Here is an 18,986-nt window from a genome sequence, read left to right as displayed (position 1 = left end):
GGTAACTTATGTATTGATCAGTTGAGTCAGTTTTTTGTTTTTTATTGCTTTCCTAATTTAATTTATGCATCTAGTAAACTTTGTAGACATGAAATATTAGAATCTTTTTCATTATCACATGAAGGACAGTAGTGAGGGTAAGATGTTGCTTGGGTGTTTTTCATGTGTGGCTGTGTAAGAGGGAAATTCCAGTATTTTCTGATGCTATTGCTAATTCTTGGAAATGAATTTTAAAGTTAAAAATTGATAATCTGAAACTGGCTGCTGTACTGAAAGATCCAGTTAGTTGTGTGTGTGTGGTGTGAGGTTTTTATTTCCTCTCTCTGTGGTATATTATTTTCAGATACTCTCAAGTTTATAGCTGTAATGGCTTTTCAAAAATATAATCCTAATACAACTATTGTAGATTTTTAAGAAACTAAAATATCTATTATTTGGACACTTACAATTTATTTGAAAAATGTTTAGCCTCATTTTAATTGGAAATAGACCTTGTTTATAGTAGAAACAACGTTTAATGCTTATTTTGCTTATAAGGAACTTAGAAAGTTTAATTTTTCATGTTAGTTTAACGTGGTGGACAGAAGAAACATTAGTCCTTGCTAAGCTTTCATTGTAATCGGGTAAAACAGATTTGTAAGAGTGTTAAGTTTGGCAAACTCAAAATGGCAGTTAGTTTGAAGTGCTTCTTATGGACACACGACTAAGTCATATTAGATAAATGTACTTAGTCTAGAAAATTAGGAAAATGACAACTTTCTGTGACAAAAGAAACTCAAAAGCATGGTGAAAAGTAGGCTTTTTGGGGACTTACAGTTCAGGAAACTGGAAATAACTTCTTTATATTTAAGCCACTGGTTAACATCCTGGCCAGGTAAGTAGTGAGAAAGTTGCGACCATTTAGCGGCTTCGTGGGGAAATGAATTGGTGGTTTGTCCATTTCTAAAACCCACGATTACACTTAGGGCTAATAGTCATCTTTATTCGGAGCCTTGGCAGAGAAGCCAAGACTAAAAGTGGGCAACTGAGTTGTTGTCGTTCTATGGCAATGCTGAGACATTTCAGTACGGCACTAAATAAGCTTGCACTAGTGCTGTACCAGTCTGTGAATATATAGGATTTATTTGTTCAGCTTTCCTTAGTGCTTCATTTGTGTGAAAAATTTGAAAACAAAAGTATACTTATTTGTTGCTGACTTAGAAAAAGTCTGGGAGATACAATTTACAATTTAGCACTATTATTTAGTATCATAAATGTCTGTGGTTCAAGTGGGTAACTGAAAGACAGATTTCATGACCTGAAAAGTTTATTATCTAAAATAAATGATTAAAACCTGGGAGGAAGGGAGGACAAGAATAATGGCAACAAGATAATGTGTTTGCTTTGGTTTGTAAGTATTATTGGGGGCTTAGAATACTTTTTGCAGTGCATGTATGAATTTGTTTTTCTGTTGGGAAGGCTAAAGTTTGTAGACTTCATGGAAAAATGTATTTTGAGAAGATGAAGGCTAGAATAGTTATCCTTCCACTATGTTTTAATCTAAAAATGTTTAACATTAAATGAACACCATGAATTTGAAATCTACCGAGTTCTAAAAAAAGAATTAAAAGTAGTTTGTTACTATCCCAATATCTGAATCCCCTGTTGATTTTTGTGTTATGATCATTTTCCTATGTTAAAAATATTTTTCAATCCTTTTTTGCTGTGTGAAAGATTTCACAAATAAGGGGGAAACTGACTATGCCAGGGAGATAGTGAAATGTACTTATATGCAAATTGCTGTCAAATACACAAAGAAAACAAACAGGTCTTTGGTTACAGGAATTTTAGAGGTTGCTTGTAACAGTAGTAGATAAAACATTTAGACATGATGTTTAAGTTGATGGTATTCCTTTGAATTTAATGTACTTTGATCTCTGAATAGTGGAATTGGCACCAGAGCACGCCTACTCTATCTACCACAGTAATTTTCCTAAGAATTCTTTTGTTTGTGTAACCATCTGTATGGGGCTAATATTTAAAATGAAATTTTTGTATATTCTACAGAAATATCGGTGTCAGGATGAAGATACACCTTCACAGGAGCATAGCTCTTCACACGTTACCAGTGAGGTGACTGGTCCAGAGTTGGTTCATGTATCAGAGAAGAACCTATCACAGATTGAAAATATACATGGATTTGTTTCCCACTGTCACATTTCACCAGTAAAGGTAGGGATTTTTTTAATGTAAACTATTTTAAATAGGTGTTTGAGGCAATGAATTATTGCTTTAACAACTTATGGTATTTTGGAAAATAGGTCTTGTTTGACAAACCTCTTTTTTTTAAGAGATTACAGATTTAGTTGATAAAGGTAACTATGTTGAAGTAAGAAAAGGGGTACTTGTGGCACCTTAGAGACTAACAAATTTATTTGAGCATAAGCTTTTGTGAGCTACAGCTCACTTCATTGGATGCATTCAGTGGAAATATACTTAGACGTTTGTAAGGTGTTTAACCTAGTAACATAACATGCGGAGTGAAAAAATTATTAAAAAACAAAATATCAGTAAACACATGTTAAAAGGATCAAAACTGGCTAACTGACAGATCTCAAAAAGCAGTTGTCATGGGAAAATCATCATTGAATGGGAGGGTTTCTAGTGAGTTTCCCTAGGAATCAGTTCTAGGTCTGATGCTGTTCAATGTTTTTATCAATGTTGTGCAAGTAAATATAAAATCATTGCTCATAAAATTTGTGGGTTGTGCAAAGGTTGGCAGCATGGTTAATAATGCTGAGAAGAGGGCAGTAGCACAGAATGATCTGGATCAATTGCTAAGCAGGGTCCTTTCAAACAAAATGGTATTTTAATACAGTCAAATGTGAAGTTGTATATGTAGGAACAGAGAATGCGGACTGTACCTACAGACTGCGGGAGTAGCATGGAAACTAGTGACTTGAAAAGGATTTAGAGATCATAATGGGCAGGAAACTGAAAATGAGCAGCCATCATGGTGCTGTGGCAAAAAGGACTATTATGCAATCCTTAGATATGAACGGTAAGTAGTCAGTATGAGTAAGGAGGTGATTTTACCTTTTTATATGGCATTGGTGAAACTAGTACTGGAGTACTATGTGTGGTTCAGCTGTCCACATTTTTAAAAGGATGTTGTAAAACTGGTGCAGGGAAGGGGCATAAAAATGTTGCATGTTATCATTCTGATAGGAACAGTGTCTCTTTAACAGCAAAGTTACTGTGTTTGAACTGTCAAAACTGAATGCATTCAGAACTTTAGATGTACCTTCCTCTTCTAAACAGTTTGAGAATGTACTGTTAGATACGAACATGGCTTGTCTGTGTTGCATAATCATACTTCGCTCTTTCTTCATAGTGATACTGCAGACGGTCATAAAACCAGTCTCTGTGAAAAGTAGATTTTATTGCACTGTACCATGCATTGCTATAACCTTGAACAAAATATATGGCTCAGTGTAGTGGGCTTTGTGAAGAGCTGAGACATGCAAGATATATTTAGTTGTCTAAGTAGAGTGGAGGCTTTTTTTCTGTGAAGAAGCATATCAGTTTCATAGGAGGAAGAGCAGCCTTGTCAGCTTACCCAGGTGGGTTTTTTTTGCTTAACAAGGAGCAGTTTATCTTAGTTACAAAGAGAGATATGGACAACCTAATCTGAGTCATAGCAGTCATCTTAGAAAAAACATATGAAAGGGGAAATTTAGGAAAATCCAAGTACAAAATTTGGTTTAAGAGTTTATTTAATACTGATTAAAAAGTCATCATGTTCCTAATCCACCTAAGTCTTTTTCCATTTTACAAAACCCCGCTGGGTTTAAAAGAAAAAAAATTATGAGAAAATGGCTCTCAATTTTGTGGCAAGTGCAATCTGCTATTGATAAATGTAGCAATGTAGAGAATTTGCTCCTTCAGTAGTCTGACAGCAACAGCTAGTTTAGAAGTTAAAAAAAGAATAATATTTTGTATGTCACTTGCTTCTAAATTAAATGTGACTGCTCAGACAGTCTAACTTTTGATATCTGGAAAGATACTGGAAGAAATTATTAAACCTATAATAGGGTTATATGGAATAGTCCAGCAGATCATGACAAACCAATCAAATTTCCTGGCCTACTGGAGTGTGTGGAAGTTATGGATGTGATGTATCTTGATTTTTTTAATAAGGCTTTTGACGCAGTCCCACGAGACATTCTCATAAGCAAACTAGGGCAATGTGGTCTAGATGAAATTACTAAAAGATGAGTGCACAACTGGTTGAAAGTGTACTCAAGAGTAGTTATTAATCAGTGGTTCTCAACTTATTTATCATTGTGGGATGCAATGATCTTTAAATATTCTAATTGATCTTTAAATATTCATGGTAAATAGGCCCAATGGCCTGTGATGGGATGTTAGATGGGGTGGGATCTGAGTTACTACAGAGAATTCTTTCCTGGGTATCTGGCTGGTGAATCTTGCCCATATGCTCAGGGTTCAGTTGATCACCATATTTGGGGTCGGGAAGGAATTTTCCTCCAGGGCAGATTGGAAGAGGCCCTGAAGGTTTTTCGTCTTCCTCTGTAGCATGGGGCACAGGTCACTTGCTGGAGGATTCTCTGATCCTTGAAGTCTTTAAACCATGGTTTGAGGACTTCAATAGCTCAGACATAGGTTTATCACAGGAGTGGGTGGGTGAGATTCTGTGGTCTGTATTGTGCAGGAGGTCGGACTAGATAATCATGGTGTTTCCTTCCGACCTTAATATCTATGAATGTGTTACCTGGGCCACAGGTTGAGAACCACAGTGTCTCCCCAAGCCCTCCCACAGACCCCTATGCCCTCCCCCACCCAGAGACCCCTCAACAGAGTGAGGCCAGGAGCGGAGTCCTGGGCACGGGGCTGGTTGGTAGGGCAGCTGGGCGGCAACCCGAACCCAGCTGTGAAGGGCTGTGCTGCAGCCCCAACCACAACCTGGAGCCTCTGGCAGCCCCGACCTGGACCTTGTTGTATGGGACCAGGCAGCAGCTCTGACTCTCGACCCTGAACCCCACCGGGCTGGGCAGCCAGGACCCTAGATCCTGCTGCAGTTGACACTTGGGCAGCCTTTAGCATACAGCGGGGCTGCAGCTTTGTGCTAATTGGACCGCATGCGGGCCGTGGGTTGAGGACTATTGTTATTAATAGTTCACTGTTAAACTGGGGAGGGATGTGTCTAGTGGGGTTCCTCAGGGGTTGGTTCTGAGTCTGGTACTAGTCAATATTTTTATTAATAACTTGCATAATGGAGTGGAGAGTATGCTTATAAAGCTTGTGGATGGCACCAAGTTGGGAGCAGTTGATAGCACTGTGGAGGCCAGGACTAGATTTCAAAATGACCTTAATGTATTAGAGAATTGGTCTGAAATCAAGATGAAATTCAATAAAAGCAAGTGCAAAGTATGACACTTGGAAAGGAAAAATCAAATGCACAAGTACAAAATGGGGAATCAGTAGTACTGCTGAAAAGGATCTGGGGGTTTTAGTGGATTGCAGTTGAATGAGTCAACAATGTGCTCCAGTATGTGAAAAAGGCTAATATCATCGGGTGTGTATTAGCAGAAGTGTTTGTAAGACGCAGGACGTAATTGTCCCAACCTACTTAGCACTGGTCAGGCCTCAGCTGGATTACTGTGTCCAGTTCTGGGTGCAATATTTTAGGAAAGATGTGGACAAATTGGAGAGTCCAGAGGAGAGCAATGAAAATGATAAAAGATTTAGAAAATCTGACCTTGTAGAGCAGGTTTAAAAAAAGTGGGAATGCTTAGTCTTGAGAAAAGAAGACTGAAAGGGGTCATGATTAGTTTTCAAATATGTTAAGGGCTTTGATAAAGAGGACCGTGATCAATTGTTCTTTGTGTCCACTGAAGGTAACTAGCCTGTTCTATCTTTTGAAATTTAACTAGAATTTAGCGGTGTAGTATACAGTAGTCTGAGAGGGTTTGGCCCCGAGATGAGCTATGGTAGTGAGGTTGTCATTACAGTAAGGACCCTGCAGGATAGGAACCCCTCTCCCAGCTCCAGCATGCCAGGGGAGAGCAGCCCCAGCCATGCCTGGGGCCGAACGGGGCCGAGCTGCCTGTGGCTGGGCCCGGGACAGTCCACCTGCGCCGCCCCAGCAGGTCCGGGGGGCTGGGCCAGGCCGGGCCGCCCTGGCCAAGGCTGGGCCTGATCCAACAGCACATTGGGCTGTATTAGTAGGACCATTGCCAGCAGATTGAGGGAAGTGATTATTCCCCTATATTCGGCACTGGTGTGGCCACACCTGGAGTACTGCATCCAGTTTTGGTCCCTCCACTACAGGAGGGATGTAGACAAATTGGAGAGAGTCCAGAAGAGGGTAACGAAAATGATTAGGGGGCTGGGGCACATGGCTTATGAGGAGAGTTTGAGGAAACTGGGCTTGTTCAGTCTGCAGAAGAGAAGAGGGGGGATTTGATAGCAGCCTTCAATTACCTGAAGGGGGGTTCCAAAGAGGATGGAGCTCGGCTGTTCTCAGTAGTGGCAGATGACAGAACAAGGAGCAATGGTCTCAAGTTGCAGTGTGGGAGGTTAAGGTTGGATATTAAGAAACACTATTTCACACTAGGAGGGTGGTGAAGCACTGGAATGGGTTACCTAGGGAGGTGGTGGAATCTCCTTCCTGAGAGGTTTTTAAGGTCAGGCTTGACAGAGCCCTGGCTGGGATGATTTAGTTGGGGATTGGTCCTGCTTTGAGCAGAAGGGTTTGGACTAGATGACCTCCTGAGGTCTCTTCCAACCCTAATCTTCTATAATTCTATGGTTCTATGATAAGGCTGGGCCTGGTCTGCTCCGCTCCAGCAGGTCCGGGTACTCCATCCGCGGCTGGGTCTGGGTCTGGGTCTGGGCCGCACCTCAGCAGAGTTGGGGCCGGGGAAGGGGCACCCCTCCCCCGGCCGCTCCTTGGCTGCGGCAGGTCCTTGGGCGGGTTCCCTGAGTGCTTGTGCGGTACTAAATAGTCTGCTGCGTGGCTTACAGGTGTCTGCGCACAGCTTACAGGTATCTTAGTGGTATAGGTTTAATTAGTCCTGCCTGAGTGTGGGGGACTGAACAGATGATCTCTTGAGATACCTTCCAGCCTTACATTTCTGAGTCTATGATTTAAGGTCAAACTGAGTGTTCAGTGAAGGAGGTTTAAGGATTCAGACATCTATTTAATCTCATGTAAGAGTATCCAGTTCAAAAAAAGATCGTTTTACATGATTATTAATGGTTTCAGTGGAAGCTTCCAAATTATAACTTCATAGGGTGTGTCTATACTTCGACATTCCTTATCTATTTTTCAACAGCAGAGGTGATGGATGGATCATCCTTTTTATGGCGGAGGGACCTATAGACTTTTTTCCTGTTTCTTGGTACTTGGAGTCACAGCATAATTAGAGGTATCTATTTTGCAGGATAAAGAGGCTAGATATTTGAGAATCTTAGTTTACAAGCAAACCAGTGGTATTCCATGTGGTTGTGACACCCATCGTTTGAACAGCTTGTCAGCTGAGTGTTTGCTTTTGCCCTTGCCATTCATACATGTGTTACATGAGCCTAGTTAACTATCTTAAAAATGTACATTAATTTGACACCAAAAAGAGATGCATTCAAGAATTTTATAAGAATATTCTGAATCTGGACTAGATTTGTGCCCCTGAGTTTCATCTAGCTATAGGCTGCACTCCCAATTTAATCAGGATTATCCGTTCTTTCAATCAGTGGCCCTGTCTATTCTAGGAAACTTCTTGATGTGAACTCTTGGTTAGCATAGGAGAGCTACTTTTTTCTCCCATTTCACTAACCTCCTTTGTGCTAACTATGCATGTCATGTGTCCAGCCTCTTCTGCATCCTACAAGAATGAGACCTTTCATCAGGGAACATTTCAAAAATTATCTACCCAAATTAACACCTGTGAGTCAAACAGATGTAAATGAAGAGCAAAACAATCCCAGATTTGTCACTATAAAGTTGCATCAAGAACCGTATTCACACTAAATATGATAAAAATGACTCTCATCATAGAGAATATGTATTTCAGATATTGTTTGGAGTAGAGAACTCAATGTGAGTGTTGGGTCATGTGTGTTTGCTTAATTTGAAATAGTTCTGTTAAGAACGTAAGAATGGCCATACTGGGTCAGACCAAAGGTCCATCCAGCCCAGTATTCTGTCTACCGACAGTGGCCAATGCCAGGTGCCCCAGAGGGAGTGAACCTAACAGGTAATGATCTAGTGATCTCTCTCCTGCCATCCATCTCCACCCTCTGACAAACAGAGGCTAGGGACACCATTCCTTACCCATCCTGGCTAATAGCCATATTAAAGTTTCTTAAGTCTGGAGCAGCTGGTGACATGGTGCTGGCTCTGCCCATTTACAGGTGAGAAAAGATGGGAAGGGAGATGAAATGAAGAGCAAAAGGAAGCAGCATGCTTAAAAGATCAAACTCATCTCTTTAAAGATCTAGTGACAGAGGATGTGGAAAAAGCTAATGTACTCAATGCTTTTTTTGCCTCTGTCTTCACGAACAAGGTCAGCTCCCAGACTACTGGGCAGCATAGCCTGGGGAGGAGGTGACCAGCCCTCTGTGGAGAAAGAAGTGGTTCGGGTCTATTTAGAAAATCCGGACGAGCACAACTCCATGGGGCTGGATGCGTTGCATCCGAGAGTGCTAAAGGAGTTGGTGGTCCGGTTTTGTTCAATATCTTCATAAATGATGTGGAGGATGGTGTGGATTGCACCTTCAGCAAGTTTGCAGATGACACTAAACTGGGAGGAGAGGTAGATACGCTGGAGGGTAGGGATAGGATACAGAGGGCCCTAGACAAATTGGAGGATTGGGCCAAAAGAAATCTGATGAGGTTCAACAAGGACAAGTGTAGAGTCCTGCCTTTAGGACGGAAGAATCCCATGCACCGCTACAGACTACGGACCGAATGGCTAGGCAGCAGTTCTGCAGGAAAGGACCTATGGGTTACAGTGGAAGAAAAGCTGGATATGAGCCAACAGTGTGTCCTTGTTGCCAAGAAGGCTAACGGCATTTTGGGCTGTATAAGTAGGAACATTGCCAGCAGATCAAGGGATGTGATCATTCCCCTCTGTTCGGCCTCATCTGGAGTACTGTGTCCAGTTTTGGGCCCCACACTACAAGAAGGATGTGGAAAAATTGGAAAGAGTCCAGCGGAGGGCAACAAAAATGATTAGGGGTCTGGAGCACATGATTCATGAGGAAAGGCTGAAGGAACTGGGATGATTTAGTCTGCAGAAGAGAAGAATGAGGGGGGATCTGACAGCTGCTTTCAACTACCTGAAAGGGGGTTCCAAAGAGGATGGATCTAGACTGTTCTCAGTGGTAGCAGATGACAGAACGAGGAGTAATGGTCTCAAGTTGCAGTGGGGGAGGTTTAGGTTGGCTAATAGGAAAAACTTTTTCACTAGGAGGGTGGTGAAACACTGGAATGCGTTACCTCGGGAGGTGGTGGAATCTCCTTCCTGAGATATTTTTAAGGTCAGGCTTGACAAAGCCCTAGCTGGGATGATTTAGTGGGGGATTGGCCCTGCTTTGAGCGGGGGTTGGACTAGATGACCTCCTGAGGTTCCTTCCAACCCTGATATTCTATGATTCTATGTTTATAAAGACAGCTGAAAATATGGAAGAACATTGTAATTATTACCTGGAAAAGTAAGCAATTGCTGTAGTTGCCCCATGGAAGTTATACAATTAGAAATGGAGGAGAAATGAGCTGTGTGATCACAAACAGGAGAGGAGATAATCCTGTGAGACAGTATTTCTACTAATATTACTCCTGTGGGAAATCTGTGTCACTGCAGCGCAGCAGAAAAATGCTCTCCCCCCATAGATTCTCTTTGCTTCCTTGCAGGAAATGGTTTCTGAGGGGAAGCAAAGAGAAGCTGCACCAGTGCTCACTCACTCACCCCTCCCTGGCAGCTCAGACATATCTGTTTGGGCAGTGGGGGAAGAAATATATTACTGGGGGGAGGGGGAGTCTGTGGATGCACCAGCATGCACCACTAATGCCCCGGGGCGTTAGTCCCAGCTGGGGTGGGAGAGGAGGATGGAGATAGATTTCCCCCTCCTCCTTCCCTGCACAGAGCAGCCAGGGCTGACTCAGATCAACCCCCAGAAACTTGCCCTAGCTGCAGGAAGCTTTGCACCGTGGGGAGGGGTCTGGGGGAGTGTTCTGGGGGGTGGAGGGGAGGGGGTTGTGTGCAGGGGCATCTGGATTGGGCGGACAGGTGTAGCAGCTCCCTGCACAGTGACCCCCCCCCCCACAACCCCACATCAGGAGCCCACCACACCCAGAACCCCCCACCGAGCCCCCCTGACCTCCTACCTCACCGAGCCTCACCCCCTGGATCAGGAGTCCCCCCTCCCCCCACTGAGCCCCAACCTTGAGACGTCAATTAGTCCAGTCCCCTGCACTCATGGTGAACTACATAATGTAAGTTGTACTCTGAAATTCATTTGAAATGTAAGAAAATCTGAGATGGAGGAGAAGTTAGTATAAGGAGCACATACTGTCTTAGGTGAGCATTTTCAGTACATCTGTAGGGAACTTTGTGAAATTTTGAGGTGTGCTAAATTTGTACCACAGGCTCTGCTCTTCAAATATATGCTAGCATTTAGTTAAAGTGAGTTCCCATTTCTTTTTGGAAGATTTTTATGCCAGGGAATTTAGGTAAGCATGGATGGAAGGAGATGGCTGTCGCGTGTTCTGGGCACCAGTTCGTAACATCTGTTTTTGACTGTCATTCAGCATTACAGGCATGGGAGCCAATTACAGTAGAATTTCAGATTTTTGAACACCTCGAGAATGGAGGTTATTCGTAACTATGAAATGTTTGTAACTCTGAACAAAACGTTATGATTGTTCTTTCAAAAGTTTACAACTGAACATTGAATTAATACAACTTCGAAACTTCACTATGCAGAAGAAAAGTGCTGTTTTTAAGCATCTTAAATTAAAAGAAACAAGCACGGAAACACTTTCCTTACATTGTCAAATCTTATATAAACTTTCCCTTTATTTTTTAGTAGTTTCATTTAGCACATGTATTTGCGTTTTTTTAATTTTTCCGTCTTGTCTCTGCTGCTGCCTGATTGCGTACTTCCTGTTCCAAATGAGGTGTTGACCGGTCAGTTCGTAACTTTGGTGTTCTACTGTACTGAATAGTGATTTTCAACATGTTTTGGTTACCTGTGCTCCCAACTCTGTTGCTTTGTTTTTTCTCTGCTTCTTCAGAGGCAGATTGAGCAGCATCCAGTTTCTTTATAGCTAAAACAACAGAGAAAAGCTTCAGAAATAGCAAAAAAATAAAAAATAAAAAAATAAAAAAAATCCCCTAGATAAAATTCCACTGATTCCAATCATTAAGGGTTCAGTTTGCTTTATATGCAGTCATACTGTTGAAAGAGTGAGCACTGATTATTATCCCTGTGCTGGGATGGACTCCTCTGCATCTGAGGAAAAGAAGGCCATCTTGTCAGATCCTCAGCTTGGACACCAATCAGTCCTTGTAACAGAACACCCAAGCATGGACCCAACTGTTCTGGTAGCAAGAATGGCTTCAGCTGGGTCAACATGCTCCATCCCCCTCTGCTGAGATATGATGATTGAGAAGATATGTGTGGATGGGCATACTTCACACAAGGTGAACTGCTGTCAGTTTTCAAAACCTCCACTGTCCATTTGTTTGCCAGATTCTTCAATTTGGGTATAGTGGCAATGGTTTCAAAAACAATTACTACAAAGAAACCTAAAAGGAAGGCCAGAAGGGGGAGATCCTGAAAGGGAGTTAGGAGCCTTTTAATAGGAGTTTTGCAGCTAACTGCCTTTCTGTGTCTTTGAAAACCTCTTTCAAACATGGATAATGAAGACTCACAATTCTGTGAGGCCAACTTCTCTTCTTTGAGGGAAGCTGGAAGAACACTTGAGTTTCCTGAGGTCAGGGAGAACCTCATAGCACCCTTGAGCTCTTCACAAGTTTTAGCTCTGAAGGCCAATTCTTCCTGTAGTAGAGAGCTGGTGTCTTTCATCTCAGTGGCCAAAAGACCTTATTGCTTGAATGAATTACGGAGGTCCAAGGAGGAGAGAGGGTACATTAGACACTATTTAACAAGGTGCATACATGTAATGCAGATGTCCCTTGCTTTTCGAAAAAACTTATCTGGGTTACAGGAGAAGCACTGGAGGAAATAGGAATATCTGCAAAGCAATGGCAGGAAGGAGAGAAAAATTAAATAGAAAACATTTCTATACTTTTTTCTTTGCAAAATCTTTTTCTTTGTGGTGGTAGCTATTCAAACTATTGTAATTAATATGGTGGAAAAATACTGAAATAATCCCTACTTCCCAAGAAAGAAAAATAACTTGAATATGGGTTGTCAAAGTAGGAGCTGCGGAGTTGCAAGCACCCTTCCTTCTTTATGGCTTGATGGGAGGAGAGTCCTGAAACATTTCTCTTGTAGAAATATTGAAAATACTGAAAACTGCTAGGGTAGAAAAATTGATTAGAGTAATTTGACTTCAATGTAATTGATGTCAATGCATTTTCAGAGAGCTCAGCCACTAGGTGGTGTTGCTACAACAGAGGATGTCTGCATCCCTTATTATAACAGCTACATGAACTGCATGAATTAAGATTGGCTCTTTTCAGTAAATTGGAAAGTGAATGTATTTATTTTAATTTAAAAAAGGAAGTATAAGCAGCAACAATTAGCTATTCCCAGACCTCCCACAGCGGGCAGCTCTCCTCGGCACTGGTCCCGCCGGCACCAAGGATGGACCCAGTACAGGTGGCGCGTTCCACTCTGGTGCCGACAAGAATGTCGGCACTGAGCCTGACGATGATCCCTGCAGCAGATGCGGAACCCCTGCAGGGTGCCTGTAAACAGCCATTGGCGCCCACTAAGGCTAAGGCAAAATTGCTGCAGACATTGGCTCATGCTCCATGACCCACAGCACTGCAGCCCATGGAGCAGCAACAGTTTTAAATCAGGATGATATCTCCGTGGCCCCAGAACCTGACTCTCCTAGGCAACGAGCGTTCACTCTTTGAACAGTCGCTCTCACCAACCAACCTGGCCGCCCTCACTGACAGTGAGAATGACATGCAGCAGCAGGCAGAGTTTTCCCTGCCTAAATTTCCACCCACACCAGAACCATACCCATTTCAAGGCATGACACCTCACAAGAACCAGCCTCAGTTTCCCTACTTTGTCCCCCCATGGACGGGGCCCCACTTTTCCTACCCTATGCACTGGCCTCAGTGGTACCCTTGGTCGGCCCCTCCTGCCACTCCTTCTCTCGGACCCTCCACCAGCCACAAGTCTGCTCTGCACCTCTATCTCCAGCTACATCTAGAGTTCCTGAACCCCCCCTTGAAGATGTGGGCTATGAACCTTTCATAGAATCATAGAATATCAGGGTTTGAAGGGACCCCAGAAGGTCATCTAGTCCAACCCCCTGCTCGAAGCAGGACCAATTCCCAGTTAAATCATCCCAGCCAGGGCTTTGTCAAGCCTGACCTTAAAAACCTCTAAGGAAGGAGATTCTACCACCTCCCTTTCCCTGAATCACCTGTTCCAAACTCCCCATCAGCTGCAGATGAAGCTCTCCACCTCCACAGAACGTGGACGATTTTAAGCAGTTCCAGGAACTTTTCAAGAGGATGGCACTCAGCCAGGACATTCCATTAAAGGAACTGCAGGAGACACAATACAGACTCCTCAAAAGCCTCCAACTGTCTGCTCCCTCAAAGATCGCACTACCCATAAACGAAGCCCTCTTGGAACCTGCTGACACTCTATAGCAGACCCCTGCCTCCAACCCACCGACATGTAAAAAGGCTGAACGTAAATATTATGTACCTGTAAGGACGTAGAATTCTTATTTTCCCATCCACAACCCAACTCTTTTGTGGTGGTTGCAGCGATGCACAGAACAAAACAGCCACAATACTGGACCACTCCACAAGACAAGGACTCAAACAGCTTGACCTTCTGGGCTGCAAGGTTTATACCTCCTCCACTCTGCAGTTCAGAATTGCTAATTACTCCGCCCTCTTCGCAAGCTACGACTATGAAAACTACAATAAGCTATTTGACTTTACTGCTCCTATCCTAGAGGACAGAAGAGCGGACTTTAAATCAGTCCTTGTCGAAGGTCAGTTGGTGTCTAGGATGGCGCCACAAGCATTCCTGGACATGGCAGACACAGCAGCCCGCACTACTGCAACCACAGTGGTGATGCGCAAGTCTTCCTGACTGTCTGCATCCGGTATCGCTAAAGATCTGCAGACCAAAGTGGAAGACCTTCCCTTTGATAAAGAGAAACCTTTTTCAAAAAAAAAAAAAAAGTCCTTGACACCGTGAAAGACTCTAGGGCCACTCTGTGCACACTGAGGATATACCTGTCCCTCCCCAGGAGACAATGGTATCAACCTTATCAGAGGTCCCACACACAACAATATCACCGGCTCCAGTCCAGACCATATGATATTAGGAGGAACCGCAACAGACGTCCCAGGCGCAAGCAAAATCATGTGCAACCAACTACATCCCACACATCGGGAAACAAACAATTCTGAAGCATTGGTCAGAGGTCTGTGTGACCATCCCTCGGCACCACCGCCTATTTCCCCATTTGGCCACTGCCTTCAGGTTTTCCACCATGTCTGGCAACAGGTCACACAGGACTGATGGGTCCTGGACATAGTACAGTCAGGCTACTCCATCCTTTTCATATCATGCCCGCCCACCCTTCCCAGTCCCTCTTCAGGGACCACTTTCACGAGCATCTACTTCAAGCAGAAGTGGCTCATCTTCTACAGCTAGGTGCAGTGGAATCTGTATTGGCACATTGGGGAAAAGGGTTTTACTCTCGCTATTTTGTGACCTAGAAGAAGGGTGGAGGATGACGACCTATGCTAGACCTATGCAGACTGAACAAATTCGTACGTGTACAGAAATTCAAAGTGGTCACATGGGGCAGAATAATACCCGCACTGGAACAGGGGGACTGGTTCACAGCCCTTGACCTACAGGATGCCTATTTTCACATATCCATTCACCCAGCACACAGACGCTTCCTGCGATTCACACTCGGACATGACCAATTTCAATACAGAGTGCTATCATTCAGACTCTCCACAGCCCCGAGAGTGTTCTCCAAGACTTTAGCAGTAGTGTGGTGGCCCACCTATGCAAACATAGAATTGTACTTTTCCCCTACCTAGACGACTGCCTTATCAAAGGCGGTTCATATGACGAGACATTAAAGGCAACTTATTTTACCATCTCCCTCTTCCACAGTCTAGGCCTGCAAATAAAATTCCAAAAATCCACCTTGATATCCATGCAGCAAATCAACTTCATCGGAGCTCTCCTGGACTCAATTCTGACCAGAGCCTCACTCCCACACACCAGATTCCTCATTATTACGCAACTCGTGCGCACGCTCTCCGTCCGCCCCAGAATAGAGGCACGAATGTGCCTGCAGCTTGTTGGCCACATGGTAGCCACCACCTTTGTGGTCAAATACACCAGGTTACATATGAGATGCCTTCAGGGTTGGCTCAGCTCCAGCTACAAACCCAGCAGACACAGCTTCCGTATGACGCTAACTCCTCCAGCAAAGGTATTAGCCTCCCTACAATGGTGGACAAAAACAGAAAACTTATACAAGGGCATCCCCTTCCATCAAAATTCTCCTGTGCTCATGCTCACGATGGATGCTTCCCTGATAGGTTGGGGAGCACACCTAGGAGATTACATGACATAGGGCCGATGGTCCCTATCAGAGACGTGTCTGCACATAAATCTTCTAGAGGTCAGAGCAGTCAGATATGCCTATCTTCACTTTCTCCTTATCATATGGAACAAATCTATTCGGGTCTTGACAGACAATATAGAATGCATGTTCTACATCAACAGATGGGCAAGCGCGATCGCACTCCCTATGCACAGAAGCCATCCCAACGATGGAATTGGTGCATAAAACATTACATGGAGATCACTGCTTCCTACCTGCCTGGATGTCACAACACTACACTCAGCAGACACTTCTCTCAAGAACATGAATGGGAATTTCATCCCACGATACTACAACAGCTCTTCTCCCACTGGGGCACCCCGTCGATAGATTTGTTTGCCATAACACAAAACCACAAATGCCATCTACTCTGCGTTCCTGATTCCATGGAGAAAGACACTCATGTATGCTTTTCCACTGGTCCCACTGATACACAGCGTCCTGCGCAAGATCAGAGAGGACAAGGCCAGGGTCATACCTATTGCCCCAGCTTTGCCCAGACAGACATGGTATCTTTACCTGCTGCACATGTCCATCCACCCTCTTCCTCCTTCTTCAGGGAGCCATCTCATGAGAGAATCCTATTAGAGGAAGTGGATTCCCTCTTACAAAAGTGAGCCCTAGAGGAGATTCCACAGCAAAACTCGGGAAAGAGGTTCCACTCCTGTTATTTCCTAATCCCCAAGAACATCCTTGACATTAGAAACCTCAACAAATTCATAAACATTCAAGGTCAGGATGCTCATACTAGGGGACAACATTCCTTTCTTGTCCCAGGGAGATTGGTATGCGGCTCTCAACTTAAAGAAAACCTTTTTCCATGTGGTAATCAGATGCACCTGTATTAAATACCTCAGGTTCTGTGTAGGGGCAAGCCTCTACCAGTTCCTAGTCTTTCCATTTGTCTTGTTTACAGCACCAAGTCTTCATTGAGTGCCTTTTAGCTGCACACCTCAGATGCCAAGGCATATTCGTTTACCTATAACTGGATGATTGGTTCCTAAGGTCCAGCTCTCAGCAGAATTTCTTTCTTATGATTCCTTACATATGTAACCTCCTGCAATCTTTGGGACTGCTAAACGACAGGGAGAAATCGTCTTTCCAGTCTGCACAGAGGATCACCTTCACTGGAGCAGCCCTAGACTCCACTCGGAACTATGTCTTAAAGGACAGATTCCTGGTAATCCTCAGGAAAAAAACAGTACAAACCACACAGTTTTTTTGTATATTCCTTGTTTTACTACCCTCATCTGCCAAAGTTGCACCTTTTGCTCGCATGCGAATGAGACATCTTCAGCTATGTCTCTGAGAGCTTTAGCAGCTTCGTTTGTGGGAGAACAGAGACAGTGTCCTCAAGGGAGACCCTCCCTCCTCTAATAGTACAAAAATTAATGTAATGATACTGCTAGTCTGGGCTGGGATGAATGCTACCAGGATCTCCCAAGTATACAGCCAGTAGAATGCTCTGGAGTCCAGAGTCCATATAACGATATTTGATCTCAGAGTGGTATAGTGGGTCCTCATGGCCTCTGCCCATGCCTACACCATTGTTTGTGAGTACCTGTACTAGTCAGTACCATGGCCATGTACTACATCAGCAAGGGGGGGAGCACACTCCTAGATTCTGACCACAGAAACTAGAAAACTCTTTTTCTGGTATATTCAACATCACTTCCAGCAAGTGGGAGAAGGTGACTTAATCAGAACAAAGTTTCAGGTCAAACATGAGTGGTGGTCCTTGAAAAGAGAGGAGAGGAAGGTGATCAGGAACAGTCAACATGGATTCAACAAGGGCAAGTCATGCCTGACCAACTGGATTACTTTTTATAATGAGATAACTTGCTCTGTGGATATGGGGAAAGCGGTGGATGTGATATATCTTAACTTTAACGAAGCTTTTGATACAGTCTCTCACAGTATTCTTGCCAGCCAGTTAAAAACGTATGGATTGGATGAATGGACTATAAAGTGGATAGAAAGCTGGCTAGATTGTCGGGCTCAACAGGTAGGTGATCAACGGCTCGATGTCTAGTTGGCAGCCGATATCAAGCGGCGTGCCCCAGGGGCTGGTCCTGGGTCCGGTTTTGTTCAACATCTTTATCAATGATTTCAGTGATGGGATTAGTTGCACCCTCAGCAAGTTCACAGATGACACTAAGTGAGGGGAGAGGTAGATACACTGGAGGGTAGGTATAGGGTCCAGAGTGACTTACACAAATTGGAGGATTGGGCCAAAAGAAATATGATGCGATTCAACAAGGACAAATGCAGAGTCCTGCACTTAGGAAGGAAGAATTCCATGCACTGCTACAGACTAGGGACCAAGTGGCTAAGCAGCAGTTCCGCAGAAAAGGACCTGGGGATTCTAGTGGACGAGAAGCTGGATATGAGTCAGCAGTGTGCCCTTGTTGCCAAGAAGACCAACAGCATATTGGGCTGTATTAGTAGGAGCATTGCCAGCAGATGGAGGGAAGGGAGTCCAGCGGAGGGCAACGAAAATGATTAGCGGGCTGGGGCACATTACTTACATGGAGAGGCTGAGGGAACTGCCGTTATTTAGTCTGCAGAAGAGACGAGTGAGGGGGGATTTGATAGCAACCTTCAACTACCTGAAGGGGGGTTCCAAAGAGGATGGAGCTAGGCTGTTCTCAGTGGTGGCAGATGACAGAACAAGAAGCAACAGTCTTAAGTTGTAGTGGGGGAGGTTTAGGTTGGATATTAGGAAATACTGTTTAACCAGGAGGGTGGTGAAGCAGTGGAATAGGTTACCTAGGGAGGTAGTGGAATCTCCATCCTTAGAGGTTTTTAAGGCCCGGCTTGACAAAGCCTTGGCTGGGATGATTTAGTTGATGTTAGTTCTGCTTTGAGCACAGGATTGAAGGAGATGACCTCCTGAGGTCTCTTCCAACCCTAATATTCTATGATTCTATGAAACAAACAGTAACCTTATCACTTTTTCATAAATGGGGCAAACCATTAGGCCTTACTTGGGAGGTCTGACTTTAACGTGTGGCAGTCTGTAGCCAAGTTCACAGACTCGCTGCTGGAGAATTCCAAGCAGGAGTTCCTGGCTATTTTAGAGGAAGGGAGGAATGTGGCATGACCCTCCCTTCAGGCA

General features: G+C 43.9%; 1 protein-coding gene across 17 annotated transcripts in view; it reads left to right on the top strand.

Moving 5' to 3' along the window:
* DLG1 (discs large MAGUK scaffold protein 1) overlaps nucleotides 1-18,986 on the top strand; it is a 451,639-nt gene that overhangs the window by 102,301 nt on the left and 330,352 nt on the right. For all 17 annotated transcript variants that reach the window (XM_077826706.1, XM_077826707.1, XM_077826705.1 and 14 more), the window contains exon 4: nucleotides 2,047-2,211. In XM_077826706.1, the coding sequence (XP_077682832.1) occupies nucleotides 2,047-2,211 (165 nt within the window). The remainder of the gene's footprint in view (nucleotides 1-2,046; nucleotides 2,212-18,986) is intronic.

Source organism: Eretmochelys imbricata, chromosome 9 (assembly GCF_965152235.1).
Source record: "Eretmochelys imbricata isolate rEreImb1 chromosome 9, rEreImb1.hap1, whole genome shotgun sequence".
Taxonomy (NCBI): domain Eukaryota; kingdom Metazoa; phylum Chordata; order Testudines; family Cheloniidae; genus Eretmochelys; species Eretmochelys imbricata.
The sequence above is the reverse complement of the archived record's forward strand: the minus strand, read 5'-3'. Positions and strand labels throughout refer to the sequence as shown.